General features: G+C 43.9%; 1 protein-coding gene across 1 annotated transcript; it reads left to right on the top strand.

Annotated features, from left to right (window-relative positions):
* The first annotated feature begins 2389 nt into the window (after nt 1-2389).
* Nucleotides 2390-10654, top strand: LOC119779384. The gene is made up of 9 exons (XM_038279017.1): nt 2390-2767; nt 4001-4342; nt 4431-4544; nt 5115-5450; nt 5554-5892; nt 7939-8277; nt 8367-8687; nt 8779-8854; nt 10552-10654. The coding sequence occupies exons 1-9, from the start codon at nt 2665-2667 to the stop codon at nt 10598-10600; spliced, it is 2019 nt and encodes a 672-aa protein (XP_038134945.1). The 5' UTR covers nt 2390-2664; the 3' UTR covers nt 10601-10654.
* The last annotated feature ends 423 nt before the right edge of the window (nt 10655-11077 follow it).

The raw sequence follows: 11077 nt of genomic DNA, 5'->3' as shown, positions 1-11077 counted from the left end.
TACCCTCTTGTGTGTGTTCCTTTCCCCTTGGCTCCCTCGTTGTCTCCACTCTCACCTGCTCCTAATCAGCTCGTTAGCCCTGCCTTTGTCTCAGTCAGCTATATATTCTCTCCCTCTGCTGTCACTCCTTGTTGGTTCCTCTGTCGTTGCTGTTGTTCTTCCTACCTCGTCTCACCCTGGCTCCTCGTGATTATTTTCTCCTGATGTCTCCATGGTTCTGGTTTATGCTAGATATTAAGTTGAATTTTGGATTCCTGTCTTTGTTAAACTGTTTCCTCTGATTAAATCAACAAGAACTCACCTCTGCCTAACGAGCCAAGATCTTTATCAAAATGTACACATTTCATTAGAAAAGTAGAAACAAAACTCTATTTTATTCTTTTTTCAGCAGTAAGGTGAGGTCTGTATTTTTAGATTTAACTGTGAAAGAATATAAAAGGCTGATATAGTTCAATGATGAGCTCCCCGACTGCTTACTGCATATTTTAACTGTAAAGGAACAAAACATGCAGCTGCATGAACTAAATGATTTGGTGAATGAATCTACTGAGAAAATAATTTCTACTGAATTTATTGATTCAGTGTCTGGAAAAAACAATGTTCCCATCAGTAGGGGTACTGGGTCCTTCTTGGCTAATGGGACCATAATGGACTCTGTGGGATTCAGTCATTAGCAACATGCTACCATAGATCCCAGAACCACAGATCCATGTTATATAGAGCAAAGCTGAATTAATCAGTTTGGTTTAAGAAACAGAAGAACTGATCAGTAAATAAACTTCAGCAGTCAGAATGGTTCTGGTTTCATTTCCTCTCTGAGGCTTTTCTTTCTCCCTCAGTGAGACAGAAAACTCCACATTTCCCCTCAGCTCCTGTTGGTCCTGGTTCTGCTTTATGGGCTCAGCGTGTTTCACTATTAGAACACAGAGGATCAGCTGCTGGGCTGAACCGGGTCATTGATAGAACTCTGCAGAATCGACCCATTTCCACCTCCTTTCTTTTTGAAGGAGCAGCTTGATGTTCTGCAGAACATCTGGTCTGGCAGTGGGTGAGAGTGGATCAGGTTGGTTCTTCTCTGCATGTTCAGAACCAGCTGGTTCAACCATCAATCCAACAGCAGGTTCTACAGGAATCAGTGGGAAGTTCTGGTCCAGCCTGGTTGCTGTCAGGTCAGGAGGAAATCCCTGATGGTTCTGAGGTCCAATTATAGCAGAACTGATCTGAGGTTTTAGGTTCTGTCTGGATCCACTGCAGGCTGCTGTCATTGCAGCTGCTGGAGTCTGGCTGAACCATTAAAGCCTGATCCAGAACCAGAACCACCTAGAGCTGCACAAACATTCTAGTTCCTTTAAACCACCGATCAGAATCTGTTTCTGAACCCACCTCTGCAGAACCGGGCTTAGTGATCAGAACTTCTGCAGAACCAGAGGATTAAAAACTATTAATGTTTATTCCTCCAGTATAAATCCTGCTGTTTTAAAACATTTTTATAGAAGTTAGAGGATCAAGTTCAGCTTTTAACTCCATCAAAAGTGTAAAACTACTTTTTTTAAAACTACTGAAAGTATAAAAGTAAAAGTAAAGCAGGAAAAACTGTCAGAAGCTTTACTGCTCTATTAAAGGAAAATGTTTCTACCATTCTGGATGATAACTTTATTTTACTTTATTTTCTTAGTTTTATAACTAAATGTAACAGCGTCACATTTAACTTTGCATCCTCTGCAAAAAATTTTTTATTTTGGTTTGTGGTGAGCAACAGGTCGGGGCAGCACCGAGTCCAACCACAGAGAAATTAACTGTCTGGATGAAACTAAATTATTTTGATGTTTTTTATTTATAATTTTTTTTTTATTCCAACAGGTCATAATGAAAATAAGCTTAAATGAAATAAAACTAACGAGTCTGTTTTTAAAATCTAAGCAGTAGAAAGCAAATGTCTAAAAACTAATTACTGCAGTAAAGCATAGATAACTGGGTTTAGTTCTTCTCTATTGTTCAATATGACTTTGATTAAAAATTGTGGTTAAATGTTTTTAAGTTTAAATAATAAAAAGCTGAACCAAAATAGAAAGTAGAAATTCCTTTAGAATGACACTTTTATATGTTTGAGATTTGCTTTTGATTTCAGTTTTATGCTGATTTTCATTTTGCAGGTAATTTAAAGTTGTTGGTTATTTTAATGTTATTTTATCCATTAACCGGGCGTTGTGGTCCAAAGAACCAGGATCCAGTCTGATGTTCTTCTCTCCTCAGGCGATCTTAGAGTGGCAGACTGCACACCTTCCTGGTGCAGCACCTGTTGCTACATGTCTGCATGCTGACAGGAGCCTTTGTTTCCCAAACCGCCTGGGCCGGTTCACCCTGCAGCTGCAGAAGAAGTCTGGATGGTTTCATTTCTGTCACTGAGGCGCAGCTGTTCCTCCGAGTGGCTGCGGCTGCTGCAGCTGCCTTCCTGTCACCTCGGTGTCACATGAAGCAGCTCAGCGACGCTCTGAGGTAAACAAGCTGGTTCAGAAACTGCTCACAGGGTCCAACTGGACCCGTCTCCAGGATCCGGGTCCAATGATGGCGGCAGGACCTGAAACTGACTCAGGAATTTTTATCTGAATCAGAAAGTTCAGAGGAAACTGGATTCTGGACCTGTCAGCCGGATTCTGGTGCCTAATGTGGATTTCAGTGAAGTTCCAGACGGTTGGAGGTTTCAGAAGCTCTGAGATGGTTCTGGTTCTGGTTCTGGTTCTGCAGCAGCTGCTGGTGGTTCTGTTGGGTAAGTGACCTGCTCACAGTCACACTCAGAACCTGGAGCAGACGGGTCATCTGTCCGGTTCTGTGGAGCTGAACGTTCAGATTTCAGACTTCAAAATAAAAGCCTCATTCAGACTTTTTTCTTTTAAACATTTGGTAGAAAATTAGGATATTTATGATCTGATAAGTTTGACCATCTAATCAAAAGTATTTTATAATGATCCACTGACCCCCAGAAAGCTGATTGCCCCTCCCTCACCCCAGATGATTGACATTCAGACACCAGAGAAAAGCTTCAGTAGGTTTTATTACAGAGAACCTATTAGCAATACCTTCACATTATGAGACCCAAAATCAGCCGTGAAATACATGTGGATAAACTTTGGATTTATTTTCTGCATTTTTCCCACCTCTTGAGGAGTGAACTGTCAATCATCTGGGCGACCAATCAGATTTCCAGCTCTCCCTTTGGTCCGGGCAGCAGTGACTCGGTCAGACTAGCATTTATTTTAGCACCCTCTGGTGGTAATATGTGATAATGGTTAAGGTATAATAAGCTGGAGTTGCATTGTAACACTGACTCACTGACTCTTCAGCAATCCCTCACACTAAGCATGCTTGTAGCAACAGTGGAGAGGAAAAACTCCCTTTGAACAGGAAGAAGAAAAAGGGTTCACCCAGTATCGTTTACGGTGTGTAATTCATGTGGAAAGGGAGGGACAATGTTTGGTCCGGTTCGGCTCAGAGACTCAGTCCACTTGGTCACCAGAGAGACTTGAATTAGTCTTTTGCAAAACAACACAGGAAAGACTGCATGGCTTAATTTATGGTCAATTACGAAGCTCTTAGAGGACGTCTTCTTAGAGCGGTAGCTGTCATCTAACAGCAAAACCTTTTGGGTCGCGGTTCTGTAACTTGGTTGTGGCATAGACAGACAGCTGCAAAGCTTCAGAGCAACAGCAGGCCCAGTGGGTCACAGTTCAGCAGCTTCATGCGGCACCTCACCTAACTGGCAGTCAGGCCAGAACTGATCCAGGGCAGCTAACAGTGGCGTGGTTTCTCAGGTCCACAAAGAAAGAAAAAACTGGGAAAAGCTGTTTCTGTTCTAGTCTGTATAAAGAACCATTGGACCTTCAACCGCTCCAGCAGAATCCAGCCTCACTAGCAGAACCAGGATGACCCAGATCAGTTCCTTGGAAGGAGCCTTGGTTCTGTCAGAACTTCTCTACAGACAGCTTCTTGTCTCTGTCCTCAGTTTCCCAGCATGCCTTGGGGCTCCAGGTGTTTGAGGGGGAGGAGTCTGTCCTGCTGCCATGTGAGGTCAAACCTTCTGTGTCCAGTGGTTCTACGACAGTTTGGGACAGAGACGACTTCCGGATCCCCACGGTCCATGTTCGTGAGCCGGCTGGGGATTATCTGAAGGACCAGAACCAGCGTTATGAAGGTCGGACCTCAATGATGGAGGACGCTCTGCAGACCGGAGACCTCAGTCTGACTCTGAGGAAACCCACCTTCACCGACAGCGGGACCTTCACCTGCACCGTCCGCAGGATGGGAGAAGATCTGCACCAAGGAACTGTGGAGCTGCAGGTCAAAGGTCAGAGAGGAAGCTTCTCTGGATGATCTAAAGGTATTTAATTATAATTGGAAACGTCAGCTTCTCTCTCTGTTAATGGTGTCTGCAGATCCTCCTCCTCCTGTCTGGCCCTGGGTTCTCCTTGGGGTTCTGATCCCCATAGTTCTGCTGGTTGGTGCAGCTGCTGTTTGGTACTACAGATGGAAAAAGAAGCACACAGCAGGTATGTTGGTCACTGGATGGAGGAATGAACCAGATTAGATCTGACAGAATCCTCCAGAATCATTCACAGCGCAGTACCCAGTCCAACCAGTATGTTTCTAACCATTTTGTCCATTCAAATCTGTCCACACTCCACCCCTAAATGCCAAATGGCCAAATGTGCTTTATTTTCTGCAAATTGTTGTAGATCAGGTCTCTGTGTTGGGCCTCCTGTTGTTTCTGTTTTCTTGGCTCCATCTTCAGTAGATCTGGAACTTCATGTCTCACCTTACACCATAATACTGCAACATGATTGGCTGTCCAATGATGGGACGCCGCTTGAATGACTGAGGGTGGGAACAAGATGTATTGTCAGGTGTTTCTCTGTACACACATCCTGCGAGAATTAAGCTAACCCAAAGTCATTCCATCAGAACCTTTGGGAAAACTTTGAACCTTGCAGTATTTCAAATATATTTTTTCTGTATGAATGGCTCTATACTCTGTGTTTTCCTTTCTTCTGTTGTGTTTTCTTCTGAGGTTCTCTGGCCTCTACAGACTCTGGAACTGTGATGTTCTGCTTTCTTCTCAGTGCTTCAGTCTGAGATAGTGGAGATCAGAGAGGGGGTGAAGTCTGTCCTGCTGCCCCTAAAAGCCAACAGAACCTTTCCCCAGGATGTCAGAGTGGAATGGACCCGTTCTGACCAGAACATCAGAGTCCACGTGTTTGAGAACAGCCAGACCCAGCCTCAGGAACAGGAGAACATTTATAAAGAGAGAACAAAGATGAGAGCAGAACCTCTGACTACAGGAGACCTCAGTCTGACTCTAAAAAGCCCCCAGCTGGAGGACAACGGGGTCTATAAATGTGTCGTCTACAGAGCAGGAGACCTGCTGCTGAAGAAAACGGTGACCCTGAAGGTCAAAGGTCAGTCTGACTCAGTCTGACAGTTAAAAGATTATCCAGGTGACCTTGCTCTGGCTTTATATTTGCTTCAAATCTGGTTTGAATCTGTTTCCATTCCTGACAGAGAGCCTGATGGAGGAGGTGGAGGTATCAAAAGGAGAAGACGTTGTCCGTCTGCCTTTTAAAACATTAGATGACCTTCCTGAAGATGCAGAAGTTGTGTGGAGCCACTCTAACAAAACCGACAAAGTACATGAGTACAAGAACGGTCAGGACCAGTTAGAGAGACAGAACCCAGAGTACCAGGACCGGACATCCATGAATCCTGATGCTCTGATGACTGGAGACCTGACCCTGACTATAAGTGATCCCAGACTGGGAGACAGCGGCATCTATATCTGTATCGTCTACAGTAGTGATGGGAAAATACTGAGACGGAAGATAGTGACACTAACTGTGAGAGGTTAGTAATGTTAACACATCACTGAGGTCAGTTAATTCAGCAGTACACAAAGGCATCTACTGTTTATTCCAAAAAAGAAAATTAAAAACAATCCACTGGACTTTGTTTCCAAGTTTGAAGATGTTTCTCTTCCATCCAGGAAGATTTCTTCACTGTGAGATCAGTAAAGTTGAATTAATATCTGTGCAGAGCACAGGGCCAGTACGTAATTAGCCAATTCTGGTGTTCTCTGGTAAATTACAAGTGTCCTGCACAGTGTTGGGCAGTGAGCACAACCCTCATCTTTTGATGTCGGCCCTCATACCATCCTCATGGAGTCGCTTTCTAATTCTTTCTGCAAACACATGCACATTGGTGGTCTGCTGGAGGTCACAGTGCAGGGCTCTGGCAGTGCTCCTGTTCCTCCTTGCACCAAGGCGGAGGTAGTGGTCCTGCTGCTGGGTCGCTGCCCTCTAACAGCCTCCTCTACGTCTCCACGCCTTTGTTCCTGTAGCGCCTCCAGCTTCTGGACATTACGCTGAAAGATACAGCATACCTTCTTGCCATAGCTGGCATTGATATGCCATCCAGGATGAGCTGCACTACCTGAAGCATTTGTGTGGGTTGTAGAGTCTGTATGGTGTTTCCACGAGTGGGAAAGATTTATTGAGTGGGTTTGCTAATTAGCTTTATTTTCCACCTGTTGTCTTTTACATTAGCACAACAGCAGCTAAAGCTAATTATTAATCAGTGTTGATTTCTAATTGGACAATTTGTTTTCACAGAAGTTTGATTTGATTGAAGTTATATGGTGTTTTTTTTTTAATGTTCCCTTAATTTTTCAGATTAGTGTGTTTGATGCGTGGTAACATATCTGAACATATCTCAGTCATCCTGGTCATGGTCAACCTTGAAAGGTTCAGTTTAGGCAACTGGACCATGTTGTCTGTATTCCACAGAAGAGAAGTTTACAGGAAACCCACAGACACCAATAGTATCTCCTTTTTGACTAACACCACCCATAAAAGCAGAAACTAGGCGGCATCCAGAACCCTGCAGACCTGAGCAGAAATCATTCCCACCACCAACAGAGGATAAGGGACCAGGGACACATCAGGACATTCCTGAAGAACTGTGGTTATCCCAGATGGGCTGTTCTAAAAACCAACAAGAAGAGGTCTGAGAGGGAAGAAAACAGAAGAAGGAACATCATGTTTCCCTATGTTGCTGGAGTCTCTGAAAAATCAGCACTGGATTCCTGTTCACTATAAACCCAGCAACACCCTAAGACAAAAACTGGTTTGCCTCAAAGACACCCAGAAACAAGACCAACAACGTGGTTTACACCGTGCACAGACCTTTACATTGGAGAGACTAGGCAACCACTACACAGGCGCATGGCTCAACACAGGAGGGCCGACTCCTCAGGACAGGACTCAGCTGTTCACCTACAGCTGAAGGCTAAAGGACGCTCGTTTGAAGACGAGGTCAAGATTCTGGCCAAGGAAGACAGATGGTTTGAGAGAGGGGTTACTGTAACAGTGTTTGTTAACCTGGAAAAACCAACAGAGGAGGTGGTCTTAGACACCCATCAAAACCCCCTAATGACCATGAACCACCATGTGACCTACTTGGCCAATCCAGTAGGAGGGATAAAAGCCACCTTTTGTTCCCCCTAATTCTTTCTTAAAGCTACAGTATATTAATCTCAGTGCTCCCCACCACTAGCTAGAACTGAAGAAGCCTCATGGATGAGAGGAGAAACATCTATTAGAAAACTTAACGTCCAGTTGACGAAACTGAATTTTTAGAGGTTGGACAACTTTTTTTGTTAGAAAAAAAAATACTATTAAGAAACATATATTTATTTTTCTCTAAAATTTAAACTTCCCAGTAGTAAAACATATATTTTATGTAAAACATCAGAGGTCAGTAACAACTTCAGAGGTCAGAACATATAATGGATGCCTGTAGATACACCAGATATCAGCTTCACAGAGTTAAAGTGCACTTCAATGATACACATGGTAATCTGTTGATATGACCCACGTTTCCATCTCATTTCAGTCTATAAGGTGGAAAAGGTTTCTGTTGAGGAGGGAAAGAGGTCCGTCGTTCTTCCCTTTCATGCAACACGTTGCCTCCTATCTGAGGACATCACTGTGGAGTGGAGACTCTCAGATGTAAAAGACATTATCGTCTACAAATATCAGAGACGCCATCACATGCCAGCAGAGGACCAGGTTTATGGAGGCCACACAGAGATGAATAAAGATCCATTAATCACTGGAGACCTCAGTCTGACCATCAGGGACCTCCGTCTGACTGACGGTGTTTATACCTGCACCATCTATGATGAGAATGGAGAGAGGCTGCAGCAGAAGGTGGTGGTCCTCATAGTCAGAGGTGAGTGGAAGCAGCTGCTCTATCCTCAGCAGTCAGTAGGAACCATCTTTGGTTTCTCTGGACTCCTGATGTTCTGCTTTGGTCTTCAGGTTTACAGATAGTGGAGGTAATAAAGGGGGAGTCATCTGTGAAACTTCCCTTCCAAATTCAACGTTTGGAGAACAAAGACATCAGGGTGGAGTGGACCCAACCCGACTCAAAGGTCATCACCTTTGAGAACGGAGAACTTCAGGTGGCCAAAAAGAGAAACTTTCATAGAAGTAGCATAGAGATAAATAAAGATCTGAGTTCTGGAGACCTCAGCCTGATCCTGAAGCGTCCTGGTTATAAGGACAGTGGCCTCTACAAATGTACCGTCTACAGTGGCCAGAAGATCCAGCACCAGAAAATGGTGATGCTCAGGGTAAAAGGTAAAGATGCTTCAGTCCGTTGTTGTAGTTTCATGACATGATGGAAGGTCTGAGGTTCTTCAGTCTGAGATGTTCTCTGGTTTATCTGCAGAGCCTTTGGAGGGCAGCTTCATAGATAGACTAAGGTCACTGAAGAGGAGCAGGACATCTGATATTTCATCCCAAGAGTAATATGTCTCATTTTCTTTTGTTTTTATCAATTATGTTCTGAATGTTCTGATCTGACTTAAAGGAATAGTACACCCAAAACATGATTAGCCTTCATTTTCTACTCCCCCCCATGCTGAACAACACTCTGGAGTACTTTTTTGATATCTCAAATGCATCTGGAGATCTGGGAGGCTTCTTGCTGTCTGCTGACATTCAAATAATGGAGGTCTATGGCGCCCGAGGCAGAAAGGTCCATAAAAGTCCACAAAAAACGTGTCAATATTCCTCCATACTGCTCGTCCAATGTATTCCAAGTGTCCTGAGTGGGTAGCATCCAGAATTTACTCGAAACAAAGTCATTTAGAATGTTTTTAGAGCATAAACAGTAGTGTATAGGATTTCCTGAAAGCGCGTTCACGAGTCTACGGAAACCGCGGCAGACCAAACCAGATGAAAGTGCGCATTCAGCTCGGCAAAGAACTCATGCTCTTCCTCAACACTGAAGTCCTCAGACATTTTTCTTTCGTTGTTTCTTTCTTTGCACAGGAAAACAGCACATTTCTTCTTCTACGCTTGCATTATCGGCAGAGCAGACGCTGAATGCGCACTTTCATCTGGTTTGGTCTGCCGCGGTTTCCGTAGACTCGTGAACGCGCTTTCAGGAAATCCTATACACTACTGTTTATGCTCTAAAAACATTCTAAATGACTTCGTTTCGAGTAAATTCTGGATGCTACCCACTCAGGACACTTGGAATACATTGGACGAGCAGTATGGAGGAATATTGACACGTTTTTTGTGGACTTTTATGGACCTTTCTGCCTCGGGCGCCATAGACCTCCATTATTTGAATGTCAGCAGACAGCAAGAAGCCTCCCAGATCTCCAGATGCATTTGAGATATCAAAAAAGTACTCCAGCGTGTTGTTCAGCATGGGGGGGAGTAGAAAATGAAGGCTAATCATGTTTTGGGTGTACTGTTCCTTTAAGGGCTCATTATGCTTGATGGTCAGATGAAGGAAATATCCTTCAGATGAATGACGGTCAGCATGGAAAATGAAACGGCGTGGAACAGTGTCTGCAGCATTTATACTCTTTGAGCCATATCCTGTTCTGGCGGCTCTGGGGGAGCATGTCCAGCACAGGCTGACAACAACACATTATACAAGGAATTAGAAAACACAGCTTTTTATGACTTTATCAAAGCCTCTTCATGCCGTCCCAGAGCAACAGTTAATTTATTTCCTTGAGTTCCGTAAAAGTTTAAAAAAACAATCCACTGGACTTGGTTTGAAGACATTTAGCTTCCCATCCAGGAGGGGAAGCAATACCAGGTGTTATCAAGTATGGAATTTGTGTTGTTGTTGGGAAGTAAGGGGCCGAACATGAGTAGACACCAACTTTTAAGCAAAGTTGTGATCTGCAAAAGCTTCTGCTGCATGTAAACAGGACTTATTTCAGCAGCTTTTAAAACAGATCAAACTTCTCTTAAAGATGGTGTCTCAGGTCCTTTAGGTGAGATTCAGGATGAACAGAATGAGCTGAGCTTAGGTTGGCAGATAGTATTTTAGATTGAAGGCAGAGGAACCTTTACTCTGTTCTGTCCAAACAGACCAACAGGACTTTTGGTCAGTTCTATATTTCCTCTGATGGTGTTCAATATCAGAGTCCAGTTTGGGTCCACTTGGTTCTGACTCAACTTCTTCTTTTTTCAGGAACGTTCCACTGAACTCCAGTTTAAACGCTTCGATTCATCCGGCCTGAATTCTGGATTAACCCTTTGAAAGGTGGATTATAATCTGTTACTGAAAGATGTGCCGATTCAGAACCTGCTTGGACTGTGGACACTGAGAACCTATCAGCTTCAGTTTTAACCTGTGGTATCAGAGGTTTGTGACTGAAATGGTCACATCTAAACCCTCTAGAACAAACCAACCAACCGTTCATCCTCCTCCTATTCTTCAACCTCCAAGAGGATGGAACCAAGAACCCTCTGGCCTCAGCAGAAGACCGATCCAGGTCTTAACATACAGGAGACTTCCTCCTCAGAGCCCCTACCCAGCATGCTGACTCCAGGTCATTAGTTACGGACGGTAAATGTCTTTAGTGGTCAGGAGTTTCAAAAGCCCTTAACATTCAGTCCTTCCTTAATGTCTGGATTCTCTCTGTTATACTTTTCTATAAGCGACTGGCTAGATCAAGTGGTAGGTCACCCATCATGCACACAGGAAGCCCCGGTTC

The sequence above is a fragment of the Cyprinodon tularosa genome, unplaced genomic scaffold (assembly GCF_016077235.1).
Source record: "Cyprinodon tularosa strain WSP-4 unplaced genomic scaffold, ASM1607723v1 ctg1469, whole genome shotgun sequence".
NCBI lineage: Eukaryota > Metazoa > Chordata > Actinopteri > Cyprinodontiformes > Cyprinodontidae > Cyprinodon > Cyprinodon tularosa.
This window is presented reverse-complemented; position numbering and strand designations above follow the sequence as displayed.